At 36.2% G+C, this 22,522-nt stretch overlaps 2 protein-coding genes across 12 annotated transcripts in view; one reads left to right on the forward strand and one right to left on the reverse strand.

The window, feature by feature from the left end:
* Positions 1-301: 301 nt before the first annotated feature.
* On the reverse strand, positions 302-14,126 carry TMEM167A (transmembrane protein 167A). The gene is made up of 4 exons (XM_039352614.1): positions 14,042-14,126; positions 10,763-10,872; positions 7,380-7,414; positions 302-3,642 (listed from the first exon to the last, which is right to left on the reverse strand). Exons 1-4 carry the CDS (start codon positions 14,042-14,044, stop codon positions 3,572-3,574), a joined length of 219 nt encoding a protein of 72 aa, XP_039208548.1. The 5' UTR covers positions 14,045-14,126; the 3' UTR covers positions 302-3,571.
* Positions 14,098-22,522, forward strand: part of XRCC4 (X-ray repair cross complementing 4) — a 103,488-nt gene continuing 95,063 nt past the window's right edge. For 9 of the 11 annotated variants that reach the window (XR_005557822.1, XM_039352603.1, XM_039352611.1 and 6 more), the window contains exon 1: positions 14,232-14,387. The gene's annotated coding sequence lies outside the window, so the exon portion shown is untranslated. The other 2 variants (XM_039352601.1, XM_039352604.1) reach the window with 2 other exon arrangements.

A 22,522-nucleotide genomic window follows, 5' to 3' on the forward strand; every position in this document is an offset into this window, starting at 1 on the left:
AAATGATGGAAGCTGTGAAAAGGAAGAATTATTCATATTACTACACTAGAATAAGTTAGAACCTTCTGTTCTCCCTTGCAAATATAAAACCCATTTATAGGAAAGTTTGAAAAATGATCTTTTACTGAGCATTTTATCAACATTTATTCATTGAAACATTAAGATAGTATTGCAGACTTGATAAATCTAAACCTCCATTCTACCTTTACATATATGATTAATGTCATATGAAGTTTTTAAATATAGGTGAAAATTGCAAAATAATTATTTGCCACATGTGAAACTAAATAATAGACAAATATTTAAGAAAATAAGAATATTCACTTTAATTACAATACAGCAGGTCTATCAAACAAAGATAAAAAAATTATCATAACTTAATCATTTTTAGTCTTTTGCAAAATAGGGTATTTCTTTGACTACTACCATCCTTTATAATAATAATTGCTATATACTCAATAGGAAGTTTTGTCAATTCTTAAAAGTTACTTTTGTAACTCTTTATGATTATGCTATGCAGATTAGTATGCAAACAATTTATCCACACTGACTTCTTATCCTAATTATTCAAGTTGTAAAGGAATTACATAAATGTATCTCCTTCAAACAGATTTAGTACATAATATAGTTTTTACATTAACATGTTTTAAGATCCAAACCATCAATCTTCCAGGTGTGTTGGTTTGGATTATAATCCCAAAAACTGATGGCATGAGCTGTAGAAGACCATGTTATCTGAAAATAAGAAAACAAGTTATGAAGGTTCTGAAAGTTTCCTCCTCCCCACACCATTTAGCTTCGAACCTTCTGATATATTCCTTAAGATGCCAATTCATTTGAAAATATGTTGTTTTTAAAAGAACTTTTTAAAGCATTATTTAGTGAAAATAGACTACTGTGGTAATTTACAACTAAAAATAAAACAGTTATCTAAGTGTTAAGATGTAAAAATATAGATACAAGAAGGGGAAAAAAGCAATCAGTACGAACTTCCCATATTTTTCTAGAGTCCTCACTCTCGGTGAGTTTCTGTTCAAAGAATATAAGATATTCTTCTAATTTCAAACTTAATTATGCAAGAAAATTGTTTCTTCTTTTCAGAAAAATATTTTAAAATCCTTATAAATATCTGGAATGGAACATCCTATTTAGGCATAGCTTAAGAAAGTAGTTTTTGGTATCTCTATCTTCTTTGCCAGACTTTAAATGAAAACAGAATTTATCATTCCTCCAAATTGGTAAGCTTCTGAGGAACATCATGTAGTACAATATTTCTTAGTATTATTATAACCGCATGCTGCACAATACATCACTCCTCATATTTTACTTTGAAAATATTGTATGCATGATTATTTTACAATGCCTGCAGATTCCCCTCCCAAACATTTTAAATTTCACAATTAAATTTACACCTTAATATTGGTAATCCTTGTTTAGTGACCACAATTGGGACCAACAACTTGATATTTACATGAAGGAGCCACTAAGTAAAACCCTAACTATACTTATGATCTTCAGCTTTCCCTTGCTTCATAGACTTGCAAAAGCCATAAGTGATAGGATTGGTTGCAAAGTTACTTTTTTACTATAATTGCAAATGGTTACTAAACTATTAGCTGTTAACTGAAGATTACCTATAGTGTAAAAATTACTAAACGCTAAATAACTCCACACATCTTTTCCAAATTAATCCCATGCTATTATTATTTTCAATGTTTAACAATATCTACTTAATATTGCTTTATTCTTCTCATGCTCCTTCAAATTAATCTACAAGTAATCCTCGCTTAAAAACAGTAACTGGCACTGGAATTTCTGTTGCTAATTGATATGGACATAAAGGATGACATCACATGACTTTGCTAGTTAGTGGCAACAGTTCTAGCAGTCCCAGTTATCAGGACTGAGGTCTGAGCAGATCATTAAGCGAGGACCTCATGTAATTGCAATTTCTGACTTCCTGCTGGGAAAGGTGATCATGTAACCTGGGAGTGCTGCAATGGTGACAACTTCAAGGACAAATCATAAGTACCACTCAGCAACATCACAAGTTAGAATAGTTGTAAATAAGTGATTATTAAATGAGGATCATCTGTAGAGTAATAATTTGAAAAATCAATAGTTCAGAATACAATTCTCACGATAGAGCTGTTTGAACACAATTTGTATAAATTTATATTTAAGGATAATAAAATATTTCTCATGATTTGTGAACTAAGTTAAAAGTCAAAGGAGTATTTAGTTGTACAATTTATACTGATACATTAAGTAGGTAATAGGCAAATAGAGATCAAATTAGATAATTGATTTCAGCTAACACTAAGCTAATATTAATTGCTCTTTCAGTTTTTGAAGCACTATAATAAAATGCTAATACTGGTGAAATAATTAAAAGATACTATTTGGCAGTTTTTGAAAAAAAAATCCAGATTGTATTTAATTTCCCAATAGGTGACAGAAATACATGTATGAAATTTAAGTTCCGAAATTTAATAGTTTGCAACCATAAGTAAGTGTATATAATGGTTTACTAAAAAGCAGATTCAAGGTGAACCATAAATATTAACAGCTGATTGTATTATATAGAAGCATTTGTTTTATAAAGTCATAATAGAACAGAATTCAGTCTTTTTAAAATTATTTTCTATTGCAGGTACTTTATAACGTGTAAAATCTATAAACATAACAATTAGAAAAGCTCTAATGAAATGGATTTGAAATCTTCTGTCCCAAATAGTCTGCTTAAGTTTAACTCTCCCTTACAGTTTAATATACAGATAGTTCTTGACTTGGGACCAGAATTTCCATTGCTAAGCAAAGCGGTTGTTAAGTGAATTGTGCCTAATTTTACAACTTGTTTTGCCATGGCTGTTAAGCGAATCACAGCAGTTGGTAAGTGAATCATATGATCATTAAGTAATCCGACTTCCCCACTGACTGCTTGTCAGAGACCATCTGGGAAGGTCACAAACGGCAATCACAACGCTGTGACCCTACAACTCTGAAACTGTCGTAAATGCATGCCAGTGGCCAAATGCCCAAATTCTGATCACATGATGCTGGGATGCTGCAATAGTTGAAAGTGTGAGGACTGGTCATCACTTTTTCTCATGTCATAACTTCAAACACTCACTAAATCAATAGTTGTAAGCAAGAACTATCAGCATCTATTTTCTATTATGATACAATTTTACTTTCTTTTTGTCTATAATTTAAGATTTTTTTCCTATAGCAACATGAAAAAACTAAAAGTAAAGACTTTTACATAAAAAGCATTTAAAAGGGTTTAGCATCAAATCAACATTGGCAGACATAACTCACTGTTGTAGTCTTAAAAGTCTTTACTGAAATATAGAATAATTAACATAAATAAAGGTTGTCTAATCAAAAGGATTAATAGCTGTATTTCTTTCAACATCACTGCTCTTTAACCAAAAATACTGAAACATAAAAGCTTTTCTTGTCCAAACAAAGAAATTGAGGTGTAAAATGTTATTTTTGTCTTCTATTTCTTCAAGTCTTTTATTTGATTGCAAATTGACAGCAGTATGTTCTTAACATTTTCCCATTTTTATTGTACAAACAGAATACTGAAGGCCATTGCAATACAGCATACTGCTACGTAAGGGCTCTTCCGTTCACCTGAAAGAAGAAACAGTACTGAATTACTATTTTTTTTTTAATTTGAATGAAATAAAATACTACTAGGTGAATACAAGTGAATACAATAAAATAATGGCTGGTGGCATATTCAGGTGAAAATATTTTAACAGTTAATCAAAAAATTGCCTGAAATCCAAATTTTCCACACACACATACACACACACAAAAAAAAGAATTCCAAGGTTCTTTTGATAAATTTAAGTAGCACACTGATAATAATTAAAGTATTTTTCTTTATTAAAGAAAGATCTAAATGCCTAATAAAATGGGTTAAGCTTTTCAAATATTTAGCAATATAATTTTATTCTTTTCAACAGGTATTTTTTCCTCAGCAGAAACAATTCACCATTTCTTCCTTTAAAGCAAGATTATCAAAATTAACATTATGAGGCATCATTATTTGATAGATATGTAATTAAACTGCAAATAGCTATATGAATTAACATATGCAATTTCTGTTTAGAATTAATACTGAGCTAGTCCATCTCACAATATTTATGTGTTGAATTTTCTGTTCTTAATTTCTTGAAGGAAGCATCCATCATCCATTAGGATTGCATGTCTGTTAACAATACTTTACAAATAGGGAACAGCTTGTCTGAAAGGTGTGAACATTTTAAAAAAAACTACTTAAATAAAAGTAGCAGAGTTGCATTTTGCATTAATGAAAATTTATATAAAGTGTTAAAATAATCAAAAGGAAAAAAATCCAGTCAAAATACTTAAGTCATCTGGATTTCTAAAACAGACACTTATGTGTAACTTACAGGGTCATACACTACCAATTACTTCTAGAGGCCCTCCTCGGTAATATATGGTTTGTTGATAAGTAACAAGTACTTGTTTTGCAAAACAGCAAGTCCTCTAGGCTACTTTGTACACTGGGATACTGTTGTTTTAGGACACTTTTCCTATAATCTGATCTTCCCCATCTCTGGGTAAGGGCAAAGGTAGAAAGAAATAATCTTTTCCCTCTTCCAAGGAATAGAAATATGTGTGTCTGTGCGTGCACCCATGCCTAAAGATTACTGATGTACAAAAGATTGTAGTACTGAAACTTTCATTTATATAACTATGATTAACTATGATTTTAAGGCAAAATCATCATCAAGCATTCTGTAGAAATTAGTCCAAGATTCAACTATGCTTTGCATTGTTTGATATTTGATGTTTTTAAAATAGAATAGAAAACTGTCTTGTTAATACAGAAATTCAAGATCATGTATGGTTATTCTCTAAATCAAGAAAATCAGACAATGTCAGTGGGTCAAAGTAAAAATTTTGAAAATATACAGATGATGTTATCTTGGCATACAATATCTTGGCAAACCAAGCAACATGTATCCTTGCTGCATTTGACCTTTCTGTAGCTTTCAATATCATCAACCATTTTATCCTTCTTGATTAGCTCAAGGAATTGGTGGTTGGCAGCACTAGTTGTGCTGGTTCACCCTGTTTCTCCAAGTTTGGTTCCAGATGATGGTTAATGGGGAGGGGAGATTCCATCTCTGGCCCCTATATGCTATGATATATGGTAAGATCATTTATCATGAAGTATCATCAATATATTTGGTGCAGTGGTTAAGGCATCAGGCTAGAAACTGGGAGAGTATGAACTCTAGTCCTGCCTTAGGCACAAAGCCAGCTGGGTGATTGGGCTAGTCACTTCCTATCAGCCTTAGAAAGGAGGCAATAGCAAACTACTTTTGAAAAACCTTGCTGAGAAAACTACAGAGACTTGTCCAGGAAGTCTCTGAGAACTGGACAGAATTAAATGGAAGGAAAAAAAATAGATGTATTATCCCAGTGTCAGGCTCCTGCTTGGAGAACAGGTGGTAGTCATGGCTAAGAGGGCTTTTGCACAGTTTTGTGTAGTTCATCGGTTATACCTGTTTCCGAAGCAGGAGGGGAGAGGGGGGAGGCTCTGTTCACAATTACTCACACCCTAGTCACCTCCCCCCCCCATTGGATTACTGTAATGTGCTCTATATGGGGCTGCCCTTGAGGAATATCAATAAACTTCAGCTAATGCAAAATGTAGCCCATAACTTGCATGGGCAGTTATGTCTGCTTCTAGACTAGCATATGTCATGCCTAAATCCAATTTAAGATGTGGTTTTTGATCTTTAAAGCCTTCCATGCTATAGGGCCAGGTTATCTGAGGAACTCTCTCCCCATAATTACCTCTGCTTATGCCATCAGATCTAGCAAGAGAGGGATGCTGTGTGTCCAATCTCTCAGGGAACTACACTAGGTGGGCAAGCATTCTCTGCTGTGGCATCTGTTTATGAAATATTCCCCCCCCCGTCAATCTAGGTCCGTTGTCGTCCCGACTGAAGAAACCAGGAACGCAGGAACGTAGTACAAGTTAGGTTTATTAATGCCTAACAAAGTCAGCACTGGGAGTAGATTGCTCCCAGTGCTTCTTATAATGATACCACGCCCAAAACCACACCCTCCAACCAGAAACCACCACCTGCCCAGCTGCTTGTATAAAATTACATGTTTGACCCAGACCCTCCTTCCAGAAAACTCCGCCCCCTTGTTTCTCTGTCTGTTCGGCCAATGCATGGTTGTCTACTTCTGCCTCGCGTTTCGGCTCCTTTGACTCTAGTAAGTGCCTTTCAGCTCTCTATAGAGAGCACTCTTTGTTGTAAGCCACTCCCTCTGCTGGCCTGGAGAGTGTCGGGAGGGGTGTAGGTGGTCTCATGGTCGGGCTGCTGGTGTTCAATGTTCAGCTGGATGGTGGCCCTTCTGGCCCCAGCCTCTATGGCAGTCAGCAAGAGGGCAGGACGTTGGGGCTTGCTTCGGGCAGCCGCCAGCCTTCCGCTGCTCAGCTGGCTGGTGAGGCGCCCGGCACCAGCCTCCGCAGTCTCTATGGTGGCCGGCTGGGAGGTAGGAGGTCGAGGCTTGTTTCAGGCGGCCATCAGCCTTCCACAGCTCAGCTGGTTGGCGAGGCGCCCAGTACCGGCTTCCGCACTCTCTACGGTGGCCGGCTGGGAGGCAGGAGGTGGGGGCTTGTTTCGGGCAGCCGCCAGCCTTCCACAGCTCAGCTGGCTGGCGAGGCGCCTGGCACCGGCTTCCGCGGCTGCACTGTTGGCTGGCTGGAAGGTAGGTCGTCGGAGCTTGCTTTGGGCGGCCGCCAGCTGATCCGCGCTGCTCAGCTGGCTGGCGGAGCTCCCACCACCAGATGGCAAGCCCCGTAGGGCTTGATACCCTCACACACACACGCCAAAAGTGAGATTAGCTCCACTGCTCCTTTTTTTCTGGTAGTCCCTCAAGACCTGGATTTGTCATCAGGCCTGGGGGTCTCAGGGGACCATTGAGATCATTAGGTGGCTCAGTTGCTGATTGAATCGTGTATGAGTGTGTGTGTGTGTGTGTGAGAGAGAGAGAGAGAGAGAAGAGAGAGAGAGAGAGAGAGAGAGAGAGACGGAGAGAGAGAGAGAGAGAGAGTTTTTTAAAATATGCCTGTTTGATATGTTTATTGTTTTATACTTTTTTGCTGTATGCTGGCTAGAATAATTTCTTATGAGCTTGGTAGCTGTAGAAATTTGATAAATAAATAATTAAATAGTGGGAATTAATACTACCAGCAATTTGCATTTTTTCAACAAATTTACACATGCTTAAATGTTATACTAAATTGTATTGTTCAACAACAGCGTGTGTATGCATGTATATGTATGAATAACTAGAAACTAGGAACTACTTACCAATCCTGGCACACTTCCAGAATATTCCCAATAATCTGAAAACATATTAATTGTAAGAACAATTTTATATTTTCACTGTGATTAGATGCAAATTACAGAGATACAATAGTAATGACTAATATCCCAATACTTATTTTTAAGGAATTGTAAATCTCCTGATATTTTTCATGCTCATAAAATGCTTTTGAATTTTTCTCAATTACAAACATAATCAAGCATGTAGTTTTGAAGTCCTGAGTATACTAGAAATGGTTGCACTTTTAAAAATTCAGATTCATTTTTAAACATTTTACAGATGGGAAAGATTGTTTTCGCAATCTATAAACAAAAATTGGTATAAAAATAAATCGATATGGACTTTTATCAATCAAATCATAGTATTAATCTGCAAATAATATGGCTTTTGATATAGCCTTCACTAGAAATATTCAGCAACAGTACAGAATTCTGCAAGTTATATAAGACACAGAAAGTTATAATAAAAGATTTTCCACAGCTAAACTGCCTTCATTAAATGCAAGAATAAACAATGGGATGAAATGATACTTTAACTTTGAACTGAGAGAGTATCAGTAAAAGAAATCGTATCTAAACAGAGAGAAATTAAACTGTTTGGGGCCAACAGCCATAATTCCACAACTAGAAAATAAAATTAATACGTAAAGAAAATGTTTCTTTACAAATCATAGAAAACACTGAAATGTCAGTATATAGTGAGTGTGCTACATATGCCATAACAACCAACCTTGAAAGGATGGAAGACTGAGTCAACCTTGAGCAGGTGAGACTCGAACTGTAGAACTGCTGGCAGCCGGCAGTCAGCAGAAGTAGCATGCAGTACTCAATTATAACCACTATGCCACCATGGCTCTCGTTATAACACCAAATCATATGATACCACAGAGGAGAATAGCTCATTAAAGCATTATTTATTTTATTATTTATTAAATTTATTTGTCACCTATTTTCATGGGGTTACTCTAGGTGGCTTACAATAATAAAAATAAAATGAAAGGAATGTAAATAGAACAGAAGTAAAATAATAGAATCATGAAATAAACAATGAAAAAGGAACACAACCAGAATACATCAATAAAATTACCAAGAAGATGGATGAGTGGGGAGCAGAGAGCAAGGGTGAGGTGAAATCTGCCATCAATCCAACAACTATCTCCAGTTGGTCTCCAGGCCAACTGTTAGAGCCAGGTCTTCAGGCTCATGTGGAAAGATAGAAGGATAGGGGCAGATCTTATCTTAGAGGGTAAGATGTTCCAAAGGACAGGTGGTGCAGCAGAGAAGGTTCTTATTCTGGATCTTGATAGTCAAGAGTTGTTTGACCAACCGGATCCAAAGTAGGCTCCCTCTGCTGCCATGAGAAGGGCTTGTCCTCGTGGAATGAGGAGGTTCATCAGGTAGCCTTGACCTATGCCATTAAGGGCTTTAAAGGTCATAATTAACGCCCTGAACTGCACTTAGAAGCAGACTGGTAACCAATGAAGTTCTCAGAGCAGAGGTGTCCTATCGGCCATTATAGGGGCCCCAAAGACTGCTCTCGCTGCTGCCCTTTGTACTAGCTGAGGCTTCCAAATGGGCTTCAAGGGTAGTCTCATGTATACTGCATTGTAATAGTCCAGAAGAGAGATGATCAGGGCTTGAGTAACTGAGCACAGGGAGTAATGATCCAGGAAAAGTTGCAACCAATGCACAAATCAGAGTGTGCCAAAACTCTTCCGGTCTCATCAGCCATCAGCTCTGTGAGCAGGAGATGTAAGTCCAGGAGAACACCTAGGTTGCAAACTGGGTCTGAATGGCATAGTGCGACCCTGTCCAGAACTAAGGAAGACAAACACTCAGATCCTGAAGATCCATGCCCCCAAAGCCACTCAGTCTTGCTAAGTCTGTGGTCCCTCATCCAGATCCCTACAACCTCCGAGGATCACTCAGGTCGCATGTATAGAGATGTAGAGCTGAATATCATCAGCATATTGATGATATCTCAACCCATGATGACAGATGATCTCACCCAATGGCTTCATGTAGATGTTAAACAAGAGAGAGTAATGAGCCCTGTGGGATACTGCAAGGAAATGGTCAAGGGTTGGATCTCTATCAACACCAATTGGGATTGACTTTGGAGGAAGAAACTGAACCAGTGTAAAACTGTGCCACCCAGCCCCAATTCATGTAGATGTCTCAAAAGGATACCATGGTCAATGGTATCAAAGGCCACTGAGAAGTCAAGAAGAGCGAGAATGGTTGCACTACCTCATCCTGCTCCCACCAGAGATTGTCCCTGAATGCAATCAAAACTGTCTTTGTCCCATAGCTAGGCCTGAATCATGACTGAAAGGGGTTCAGTAAATCTGTTTCATCCAGGATCCCCTGTAGGTGTTGAGCAACCACCTTTTCCACAACCTTCCCCCAAAAGGGAAGATGGGAGACTGGATGAAAGTTTCCCAGGCAGGTGGGATCAAGTGATTGCTTTGCAAGGAAAACCAGGGCCTCCTTAAAAGATCCAGGAATGTACCCTCATGCACTGAAGAATTTATTATTGCATGAAACCATTAGGTGTTTATTCCAGAGGTTTACAAAAGTTGTAGCCAAATTTTTATTTTTTAATGTTTTAGAGAAAATTATTTAACAGTTGCAGTATACTAAAATATATTTAGATTGTAAAAAAAAGACATCAAATTACATTTTGGCTAATTTTTTATTTGGCTTTTAAAGCCTAATGGCCTGGGATAAAAGAATTTGTTTTGCTTCATATCAGGTTGCTTGGAAATTCAATTTAGCTTCTGTAATCGTTCTTAAAGTCTTTCAGTTTCAAAGAAAAGGCATGGTGTCAAAAATATAGAATGAACCCTGGGAAGGATGTACTACTTTTATTGTCTATTTTAAAATGATATGTAAGAAAGTTTTATTTAGAAAGTGTTTTTAGATTGGGCATTTTAGCTTAATTAGTGTTTTACTGAATATTAAACTGTAAGTTATTTTATATATTTATTATGTGATTTGTACATTGTTAGCTTCAAACTAGGTTTCAGCTATTTACAGTCATAAAAATGCCAAATAAAACCACAAAATTGTAAAATCTCCATAAAATAATAATAAAAAACCAATATAAAACACTGGGGGAATGAAATTAACTTTAAAATTCTTTTCTCTAATGCTCTAAATAGTGAAATCTCATACTTCTTAGAAAGGCAGGCTCCATTTTAAGAAAACGAAAATGTTTCGTGATTATGACTTCTACTGTAATTAAGCACTTTAGGATTAACAATTATTTGTATTAATGAATCCATTTCAAAACAAAATCAATATAGTAAAATTAAAAAGAAGCTTACATGCATATCCTTTCCCCAAATTTCTAGAAATGCACATACCCTGTTTTATTGTTATCCAGTAATCTGGGAGCCAAAGATCTTAGGTATGCACATGTACATATAAGCAGTAAGATTACTGTCAGAAGACTCTGAAAATTGAAGATTGCAGACTGAAAGAAAATGTGATATATTAATCACCATCAGTTTTTAAAATTTCTCTTTATTATATACATTTACTTCTTCCCATAATTACAAAAATAACAAATTTAACAGCCTATTATTATTTGTATTATAATTCTAATATATCCATTCTATCAAGAAACAATGAAATACTAGATAATTTCTTTTTCAAAGCAATTATTGAGAATTTCAGATCATTCATAAATTACTTTGCAAATTAAAGTCTTCAGCTTAGTTTGTATTCTATTTCAATAGTCAAAATGTTTGTCGGGTATCATGTTCTGATATTACAAACTTTGGCTTTTAAGCAAAACTTGGAATATACCATGCTAAAAATCAGGGAACACTGATTTCCACCATAGGCATGAATCTAGCTGGGGTTAGTCACACTCTCCTAACCGAATCCGTTTCACAGGATGTTGTTGTGGGGAAAATAGGAGAAAGAAGTTGTACTGTATTGGATATGTTCACGTCCTTGAGTTATTTGTAAAAATAATAAAGCCAGGATACAAATATTCTAGTATGTCCTCTCAATAAGAGATGACTGCATAAAGAAAAGGGCAGATTTTGCTTTCACCAAAATAGTATCTCAAAGTGCAGTACAGAGTGAATTAAGCTATATATAATTTAGATGTAAACCTGGAGAGTTCAGGATATGTTTTATGTGCAGAAAGGCCCAGCTGTAATCCTTGACATCTAGTTTGGGTTCAGAAAGGCCAGGTTGGTATCTGCCTTAAACCTTGTGGAATTGATGCCAATTAATAACACTGATACTTGGTGGTCTCATTTGGTGTAGCAGCTTCTTCTGCTCTCATTAATGGATTCTATTTTTTTCAATCAATCAACCAACCAATCAGAATAGAACTGGAAGGGATCTTGGAAGTCTTCTAATCCAACCCCCTGCTCAAGCAGGAGACCCTATACCATTTCGGATAGTGAATATGCAATGTGGAAATTGGGATTTCTATCTTATGCCCACAAAAGGCAGGGATTTGAATATGTGACTTCAGACACTAGTTTGAAGTAGGGAAGTTAGAATTCTTAATTCACACTGTATGATTAAACTAAGTGAGGAACTTTCCAGGTTTCTTTAGCTACTCTCATTTGGCAGAAATGAAGTGGGGATAACTGAGCAGTCCTCACTTGAAAACTTGGATTTATTATTACTTATTAAATGCAGGGGTTTTTTTTGTCATAGAACGCCCAGAACAGAGTTCTAGCACCTTTTTTGGATGGAACCTTGTAGGATAGGCAAGGCGGGTTGTATGACGTGTGTGAGTTCCGGCACTTTTTTTTTTTTTAACAAAAAAAAAGCACTGATTAAATGTATATGCTGACTGACTCCCAACAAATCTGAACTGGGAAACAATACAGAGATAATTGAATGTCATACAAAATTATTTAAAAGAAAAAAACAAGAGAATAAAATCAAAAGAAGTAGAGATGGCAGAATAACAAACAAAGCTTCCGTCATCCTCACCAAAGGCCTGGGTGAAGAACCAGATTTTCTGGCAGCTTCAATACATCTTCATTTAAACGAAACACTTCATTTACCATGATGTATAAAATAGCCTTTGTGTAAAAATGAAAAAGGCAATTTTTCTAGATCAGATTAAAATAAGTAGTTCTTATAATCTATGCTGCTAAACCATTCTCAATCCTTCCAAAGACAATTTTTCTTGCTACCTGATATGCTTAGGATTGCATGTATTTTTTCTTCTTTTAGGGACCTTTGTACGCAGTATCTATTATTTCCCATGAAGTTTCTGCCTAGTATACTGCAATTAAATTTGTAATTAAATATAACTGACACAACTGTCCTGTCACCATTCTTTCACTTTCTGCCCCCTATTTTTTTTGCCCCAAGTGTAATAAAAGGAGGCATCATAAAATATATAATACAAGCTGTTTTAAATAGAAATGGAAAGACACCCAACTTATGCAATAGAATTATCCCCATGTAAATATGTTTTACATGTATTACTAAGTTATTGATTCTAACAGTTTATGTACTATTTTGGAGGGCTTCTTAACAAGTACTGCACCACATTTTCTTCTTGTTTTTGCTCACTGTTGTTCTGTGTTGGGATTATGTCATTTTTTAAAATTCACATTAGCCATGTTTTAACTGTTGTCATATTGCACATTCTACAAAGTGCTGAAAATCATCAGATTGCAGCACACACTCTCCGGTCCACAGAAAAACCTTTCTCCGTGGAACTGGTCCCTGGTGCCCAAAAGGTTGGAGACCTGTTTTAGAGAGAACGATCTGCAAACAAGGTACCTAAATATTTTGTCTTGAATCTATAGAACTGGTGTATAAGTGTATATATTCTAATCAATACCTTTGGAACTAGTGGAACAGCTTGCCTTCAGAAATCTTGGGTGCTCCATCACTGAAGGTATTTAAGAAGAGACGGGACAGTCACTCATCTGAGATGGTATAGGTTCTGCTGCTTGGGGAGTGGGCGGGGGGAGATGGACTAGAAGACCTCCAAGATCCCTTCCAGCTCTGTTCTATTCTACATATTCTATGTAGTAAATATTTGTTAGGTCACCAGAGATAATAAAATCAAAATGTGAAATTTTGATTTAACTGCAACAACTGTGCAATTGACCCCAAGTGCTTTTAATACTGATTACAAATGCAATTTTTAAAAGAAAAATAAAACAAAGATATTACACCTCTTTGAATAATATAAAAGCAGCAGGCACAGAAGTAAGATAGGCAGTAAACAAAGGCTTTACTATATACACAGGGGGTGTGTCCACACAACCCATTTATTCACTTTTAACTAAACCGCAGGGTACTGCACACTGAATTGCAAAAGTAAGATTCGCACAAAACTCTGAGCCGCAAACTATCCCGGCTATTTGGCGAACCAAGATTTCGCCACCCGTAGTTTACACAAAGGCGGCGGGGAGGAGTAAAAAGTGATGCTCTTTTTTGAGACACCACCTTGCACGACACCGTCAGCTAGGCCTCTCTCGCAACGCCAAAGGCGACGAAGCTACACAGGGAAAGGGGCCAAGCGACCTTCCACGCGCGTTATCGGGACATTCCTGGGGGCGGCCGCGCTGCCCCACGCGCTCCGCCAAAGGAACCAGAAAACCTGCTTTCCAAACGAGACAGGCCTCTTCCCCGAACGCCGCTCTTACCATAGTTACGCGCCGACACGAGCCACATCACACTTCCGGTAACCAGGGGGCGGGATCTGAAAGAAAGATGAGCCTAAGGCGCCTGCTGATTGGACGGAGGAGAGACGCCGACGAGAAAGTGTCGGTGTTGTGATTGGAAGAAGGGAAAGTGAGAGTCACTCAGCCTGGGATGGGAATGACGGCGGTAGGTTCTCGATAGTAGATTAAAAAAAAAAAAGTAAGAAAAATCAAGGCCGTTTATGTGTTCGCGTGAGTTTGTGTGCTTCCGTGTTGGCATTTACACACACCACACACAGGCGGAGTTTACACACAAAAAACGGAAGTGAAATTTTCAATGCTGTTCAAGGTAGGAAAAGGGAGGGTGGGAGCAGAGAAAGGGCAGCGTGATCGCATTTGTTACAGCGCTCTTATTGTTAACACTGGTTATATTTATTCCCCCCCCCCCTTTATATATAACTCAAGGCGGAAAACATACTTTTCCGATTCATTCTTCCTCTCAGATGTTTCTTGCAGGGAGGAACCGGCACAGTTGTAAGTACACAGACACATAGGGACCCCCGTGGCCAGGCTTATGGCATTTGGTATAAAAGGTGTGCGTATACCAAGATGCCAGTGGTGCTCTCTCCTGGCTCGTCTTTTTTTTTTTATTGCCTGGGTCAGAGCTTCATTAACCGTTTCTTGATATTTTTTTAACTATTAGTTCATTAGGTTCCCATTTCTGCTTCCCCAGGCCAATGTTACTTCTTGTGTCTTCTTCGCATGTGATTGTGAGTTAGCATAGGGTAAGAAAAATCGTTGCACAAAAGTTGGGTTGGTAACTCAAGGACGTTTGAGGTTTCATGCATGGGCTGATGAATAGTATAGTATTTTTATTTTTTCCAGTACCTAACATTTTCTCTTCCTAACCTTGCAAATTGGAAAAAGGAAAGTGAAAACTCCTAAGTGACACATTGGTATTCGTGAGCTGGTTGGCAGAAATACATTTTCTATGTCACAGGAACTCTTGTGCTTTCTATAAAGTTCTGATAGGTGAGCTAGTAACTCTAGTCAGAGCTTGTTTTAGAACAGATTGATGCAAAGGTGATAACTTTTTCTGAATGTATTCTGCTCTGTAGTTTGGTATGTTGATACCTTTTGAAGATACTTTATTGATACTTGATTTGGCCTATATCAGTGATGGCGAACCTTTTAGAGACTGAGTGTCCAAACTGCAACCCAAAACCCACTTATGTATCTGTCGTCGGGTGCCGGGTGGGCATGGCCCATTGGGTAGGTGTGGCCAATTGGGTGGGCATGGCCCATTGGGTGGATGTGGCTGCGGTGGTAATGGCAGACTGGGTGGGACTAAAAGGTTCAATCAATCAATTCCAACTTTGCAAGAGATCTTTTTTTTCCCTGTGAGAAGTTGAAATTGATTGATTGAACCTTTTTTTTTTTTTGCACATGGTGGCGGAGGCCTAAAGCGAAAAGGTTTTATAAAAACCAGCTGAAGGCCCAGGACTGGGGCGATGGTGCGCGTGCCCACAGAGAAGGCTCTGTGGCACACATGCCATAGGTTCGCCACCACGGGCCTATATGGTCAAACAGCTTATCAATCAACCACTTACCAATTGTCAAATTACTTTTATTGTTAGACTTTCAAGTTAATGACTACTTCCATATAGCTTCCTTTGCCATTCAATTGAATTTTTGCTCCATTGGTCATAGCAGTGAAAGTTGATTTTTTTTCCTTTCCGGTATTTCAAAATCAAACTACCCAGAAATAAACATTAGTGAAATAAATCATAAATATGGATATGATGACCAAATCTGGTATTAATATGCATCTTTTAATCCCTTTTTAAAGCTTTTATACTACTTCCTTTAGGCTATCTGCCTTGGCCTAGCCCTAGAATTTTTTTCCTGGTTAGTCATTATAAGTGTATATGCAGAGTTAGAAATTTCGTTCCTATGCATCATTATAAAGTTACTTTTATTGAATCAGATTTTCCATTTTATTGCCTGATGTTCATAGTTGGAGCTTTTTTAATCTTGTGTAAATGTGATGATAACTGCAAACTTGGCCATACAATTTGTTAGCCTTAACTTCAGGTAATTTATAATCTGAAGTACAGGCTAAAAAGGTACTTTGGAGGATGCCCTCCACTTGCTTTTGATAAATGATTATTAAAAACTGGTCATTTAGTCATACTGTTTCCCATTTAAAAACCATATATTTATTTTCTATTATCTTATAGTTACTAATTTATTCAAAAGCCCTTGATGAAAGATTTTGCCAAAATATTTTTAAAAATTTCAAGTAGATAAGATCCCCCATATTGTCCCCATCTAGATATTTTTGAACACTTTCAAATAAGTTAAAACAGTATATGAGATAGAACTTATATCTGTAAAGACTGATGATTCTGCCTCAACAAACATTTTGTTCTTAATAATCTTTTTTTATGTGAAATAAGATAAGGTAATACATTAGAGAGAAAAAATACCCTTTCTGGATCTCTGCTCAACTGATCTTTTCCATTTCTGCAAAGGCCACCAGCAGAACCAGCACCATATCTACATGAGAGATCAGTGGCAATAAAGTGGTGAACATAAATGGAAGATTGAAGTCCGACTTCTTTTTAATATGGGTTCATGCACATTGTATCCATACAGAAAAGGGCAGGGCATTGATTGCCCAGTCGCATCCTCTCTTTTGATGCTGTTGACTTTCCTGTGGAAGTTCTCCAAATATTCATTTGTTATAAAATTAGTTCTGTTTATGTAGATATGAACTGACACAAATACATTGTTTGTTAAGCTGTAGAACTCTTTCCAGCAATCTTTCTCATGTTCCAGCTACACCAGTACAAATGCAGTCTGTTCCAGGGCACAGAATATCTGATCTTTTTGTCTTGTTATGTTTATTAGTCTATTTCAGCTCCTGTAATGCTTTTTTTCTTCAATTATTGCCTTCTAATTGAATATCACTGTTATGTCTCTGTGCAATGATTTATACTTGAGTCATACTGTACTGCTCTTTGACCAGATTCCAAATGATGGTATCCACAGACGAGTACATCCTGTTACAGCCATTACAGCCACTGGTTGGCTTAATCCCTTACTGCATACACTGGTTCAACATCATTCTGCAGACTGTGCCTGCCTTTTTCCAATCTTGTCCAGCACAACATGGCATAACTCTTGCCAGATTCACATTCTTTTCTTCTGTTTCTTCTTTTCTTCATCTTTCAGTCATTTTTTTCTGCAACCAAAGTTCCTCTTCTTCAGCATATCAGTTTCCAAGAACTTACAACAATTCTAAATAAACCAAGAAGCCAATAATAATCTACCTCAGCAATTTCTTTTCTTAACCTAAAATACTTACATTAATCCTGGAAGGAAAAGAAGGGAAGGGAAAAGAAAAAAGGGAGGAAGAAAGGAAGGTGTTATCACTCTAAAGTGCTGATTCCTTTTTTATATCATTTTTGATCCAGATAATTTTAATCATGTTATAAAAAGGTATATTATCTCCAGGAATATCTATATAATATACCAATAGTGTCCTAGTGTCTATGTTCCCTATTGGCTATTTTGGAATAGTAAGAAAAAAGAAAAAGAAAAAAATATTGGGTCTTATTCTACATTTGAAAAAAATCTCTCTCTTTTAGTCTAGCAAACAGCATTCTCTGTCTTATTATTTCTTTCCTATTCAAATGAAAAAAATCTATTTTTATGTTGATTTAACATTTAGACCACACCCAATAATTGTTATTTTTAATATTAATTAGGCTTTCTTTTATGAAAAAAACAGTAAATTGGATTGGTACATTCTGTTTAACAGAAAGTCATTTAAAATGGTCCAGCAATCTCATGTGATCATGAGGAGAAAGAGCAAATTAAATTCATTCATTACACAGTGGAATACAGGTGGCAGGAAATGGATCATAGCTGAGTTTAAGCTTTGATAAGTATTGGCTTTGGCTGTCTTCAATAGATCCATTTTTTTCACAACATAATTTACCAGGAACTGAGGTTTGTATTAATATATTAATATAATTTATTTTTATTATTTTGAGTCTGTCATCTACTTTAAAAGTAAATGTGATTTTCTATTGAAGAAAAAAGAAAACCTGAAATTTAGACTGCTCAGAAGTTTTGACAAACAGATTATAAAAAAAATCATATCCACATGTCTCTTTGTTCCTTTACAGTTTTCATTTAATGCACACTGTACATTCTCATTATAAAAATCGGTTTTTAAAAATACATTTTAATAAGTGCTATGCTGATGTTGAATTGATGATAAATTAATGTAAAATGGGAGAGAAATACAATATAATTCAGGAATGTATATAGTATTAAAGGTCTTTCTGAAGAAGGGACGGAATTCAGCAGCTCCTTAAATATAAAAGGTAGCAAAAATATCATTTTGAAGGATTTCTTGGGCTATTTTTTAGGAGTTCCATCCTTTTAAACTTCAATTCTGATGTATATAAAACATTGTGTGTAGTTAATAAATTGGAATTTAGTATTTATGGTCTACTTGATGAAGTCTGCAGTTGGACTGAATTTAAAATTTATGTAATTAAAATTGCTTTTAATATGACAGACATAGAAAAATAAACACATTTACTGTTTTTATTCCATGTTTTGGACAAGCATATTTACCATTTTATTTCATATTTTGGACAATCATATATTTCTGTCAAATTCTGATGGAAATTACTGATCGTAGTTATTTATCCTTATAAAGGAAGGTAATCATTGCTTTCGTGAAGTTCTGAGCAATGATTCAGACTTATTAAGATTTTCCTCTCACATTAAAACCTATGCAGCAATTGCTGGGAAAGTTACATTTTGTATACTCAGTTTCATTTTGAAGCTTGTATGTTGCCAACACTCAGTATTTGGGAAGACTTTTTATGTTCCTGAGGGAATCTAATGGATTCCATCTGTGATTCTTCTCCCTTTAATTATGGAATAAAAACTTACAGGATGATTCGAAATAAATTGGAAGACTTTGAGCTGTATGTAGGAAATTCTGGCATCATTTTGTGAGAGATTCTAAGATTATTATTGCTGATTTGAGTTTCAAAAGCCTGGAAGAAATGAATAAAAAAATACTAAAGAAGGCAGTGGAGGAGTAATCAGCAGCTAATACTGTTCTCTTACAGTATTCATTCAGGCTGAAGGGCATTAAGTTAAGATCAAAGCCTGGATCAACAGCCAGGAACATGCTGCATGAGAGAAGGGAGATGATGATGATCAGATTTCTATTCTGCCATTTGTGTGGGAGTATGTGTGAACTCAAGGCAATGAATAATACTTCTGTCTCCCATTTTCCATCTTGTGAGATGAATTGGGCTGAGAGAAAGTGACTGTCCCAAAGTTATCCAGCTGCTTTTTCATGCTTAAGTCAAGCTTAGAATTCACAGGTACCTGATTTCTATGCTATTATACCAAACTGATTCTCTTGATTACTACTGTGTGTCTGATTAACTGATGTGTAGGATTCCATCACTCCCTGTTTTGTTGAGAAGTTTAACTTCCACTGTATTAAATGTGGGAAGTGTCCATCAGCAACTTCCTGGTCCAGACTGTAATATTTATGAGGGTTTTAATTTCTGTCTCTGATCCCATTTTTTTAAAAAATGATAGCAGCTGTTTATTCAATATGATTTACTGTATAATAAATTAGAGTAAAAGTGCATTTCCTTTTTTCAGTCTGCGTCCATTATAATAGGCAAGAAAAGAATTCCAATAAGTGCTTTAGACTTTTTTTAATACTATAGTTCATTAAAAAGAAGCCTTTTGATATCTCAAAAAGAGCCTTTTTACACTGAGCAAAATAATTATCACTTTTCATTTGTTCTTATTCATGTCCAATATTTCCCACCCCATTCCACCCTGCAAAATCCCCAACAAGCGAATTATGTTTTTCCAAATGAAATTGTGATGGTGATTATAATAATCAAAATTATAATAATCAGGCTTAAGCAAATTATTATTATAGTCTGAAATATTAGTTAAGAGATAGGGATCAGCAAAAACTAAAGAAATTTCTTTATCCTTATTTATGTTACTGCAGTTTCAGTGAAACCCATTTGCAAGCCAATAGGGTCAAGGCTGATTTGAACAAAATATAGGAATTGTATAAAATGGGAGAAGAGTTAATTTAATTGGAAAATAACATCTCTACTGCAATCCTTTTTCTTTTAAATCAGAAGTCTAAAAAAGTAACCTTGTGTGTGTGGAGATGTGTTCTTTCCCTTTTCATCAAAACTTCCATCCATTTTTTTTTCACTTTGATATTATCTACTAATAGAACTCTCAGAGGTGCTAAAGAAGCATGATATGGAAAATGTATTGCAGAGGTTGGGAATATTCTAGCACAGTGGTTCTCAACCTTTTTAATGCCGCAACCCCAACTGGTCGTAAGTCGAGGACTACCCAACCAGTCGTAAGTTGAGGACTACCCAACCGGTTGTAAGTTGAGGACTACCCAACCGGTTGTAAGTCGAGGACTTTCCCTGCCCGGAGCGCCACGCATGCGTGGTGCTGCCCCCTGCACTGGCTGAGGCGTAGCAGGCAAGGGGCAGCGACAGCGCAGGGCGACCACCGGCTGGGCCCCACGCACGCCAGCAACCCTCCCTGCACCCGTCGGCCTCCCACCCCTGGCCCTCTTTTACTTACATTTTTAGTAGTTGCTCAGTAGGGAGGGGTGGAAGCTTCCAGACAGCTCGCCTTCGCTGCAGACAACTTGCAGCACCGTTTGCAGAATGGGGTTTTTGGCGGGCTCAGCAGGGCAGAGACAGCCTGGACAATTCCTATTGGCTTTTGAAAACCAATAGAATTAGACTCTATTCAAGAGAGTCTATTCTATTGGCTTTCAAAAGCCAATAAAATAAAAGGGAGTAGCACAGCTAAGGAAAAGGGGAAAAAAATGGCAGACTGCGTTGTTTGGCGACCCCCGTGAAATGGCCGTTCAACCCCAAATGGGGTCGCGACCCACAGGTTGAGAACTGCTGTTCTAGCACATATAAAATATTAAATCCGCAAGACAATATATATAACAATGAAAATATAAAAGACCCTTTACTCCTTTCTCCAAAATACACCTGATGACAAGGACAAAGATTCTAGAAAATGGAACATAGAGCGGGCAGGGGAAATGTCTAGATAATATGGATGGGTGGAGTTGCTCCCCAGAAATACTCTACCTAAATTGCCTTTATCATGCTAAGCAACTTTCACAAAAATAGAAAGAAAATTCTCGGGCGATTTAATCGCCTTGGCCTGGAAAGTTGATTGGGAAAGAAAGAAAGAAAGAAAAAAAGAAAGAAAGAAAGAAAGAAAGAAAGAGAAAGAGTTAGACTTAAAAAAACAGAGGATTTGATTTATCAGAGGGGGCACTATCTGTTTAATATACCTGTTTGAATATGATTAAAAGAACAGATGACCCTTAGATATAACTAGATTTTTATAATGGAAGATATGATTTAGAATTAAAATAGCATTTTTTTCTTCTTTTGATACGGGAAATTTGAAAATAAGAGGAGGATTGGTATGAATAATTTTTTTAACTACATAAATGTAATTAATATTGAAAAAATCGTAACTGATAAAGATACTTCAAATATTGATGGGAAATCAAATTTTAATAAGCACGAAAAACAGGATATTGACTTAGGAATTGATATTTTGCTATTTCTATAATAGTAAAATATGATGAAGATCTCTATATCTAATTTTGTATACATCAATAGTACTAAAAATTGTAATTGTTTAATGAGGGGAAAAGGGAAAAAATATGGGGAAGAAAGGAAGATCAAGAAAAAATACTGGATTGTGCAGTATTGAATAGATTTACATTGAAGAAGTTAATGTTAAATATGCGAACCCAGAAAACATGTTGTTTACTAAGCTCTAAAGATTGTAATTTTTAAAAATTAATAAAACCTATAATAATAACAAAACAAAAATATTAAATCTATGCTCTAAATTTAACATACAGATTTTGAGGATTAACAATTAACAAAGTTTGTGTAAGCCCAGTCTTTTTAGGCTATTATTGTTTTCAAGGTTTTTAAGTTCTAAATGAAAGGATATGTAAAATTTTATTTATTTTTTAATCTAAAGAGGTTCTAAAATATTACTGTAAAACAAGTCATGGAATAACTGTTTTAACATACATGCAGATGGAGAAGATGTAATAATCCTTCTGTATAAGTAACCTTTTAAACTGATTAAATAGATGCTTATCATGTCTCACTCATAGATAATGCTTTTTATCATGTTCTGAGGTACCAAGAAACTAGAGGATAAGACAGATAAGTTTATTACACTATACTTTCTGTATTGTATTCCCCAAGAAATAGAATTGATGCTGCATGACTAATTATTCAGGTTATTCTTATAGAACTCACCACTTTCTTCATGGCCTACTACACATGTTAGCACCTGGACAGGATTGGACTATGAATGTAAATGCTAAAGTTG

Source organism: Crotalus tigris, unplaced genomic scaffold (assembly GCF_016545835.1).
Source record: "Crotalus tigris isolate CLP2741 ecotype Arizona unplaced genomic scaffold, ASM1654583v1 scf7180000018455.1436977, whole genome shotgun sequence".
In the NCBI taxonomy this organism is placed as follows: Eukaryota; Metazoa; Chordata; class Lepidosauria; order Squamata; family Viperidae; genus Crotalus; species Crotalus tigris.

What these genes read in the sequence shown, in the direction of transcription:
- TMEM167A (XM_039352614.1), bottom strand. An exon ending in CTGGATAACAATAAAACAGG is followed by an intron (nt 7,415 to 10,762) that starts GTATGTGCATTT and finishes ATATGTTTTCAG; the next exon opens with ATTATTGGGAATATTCTGGA. An exon ending in CTGGAAGTGTGCCAGGATTG is followed by an intron (nt 3,643 to 7,379) that starts GTAAGTAGTTCC and finishes TTCTTCTTTCAG; the next exon opens with GTGAACGGAAGAGCCCTTAC.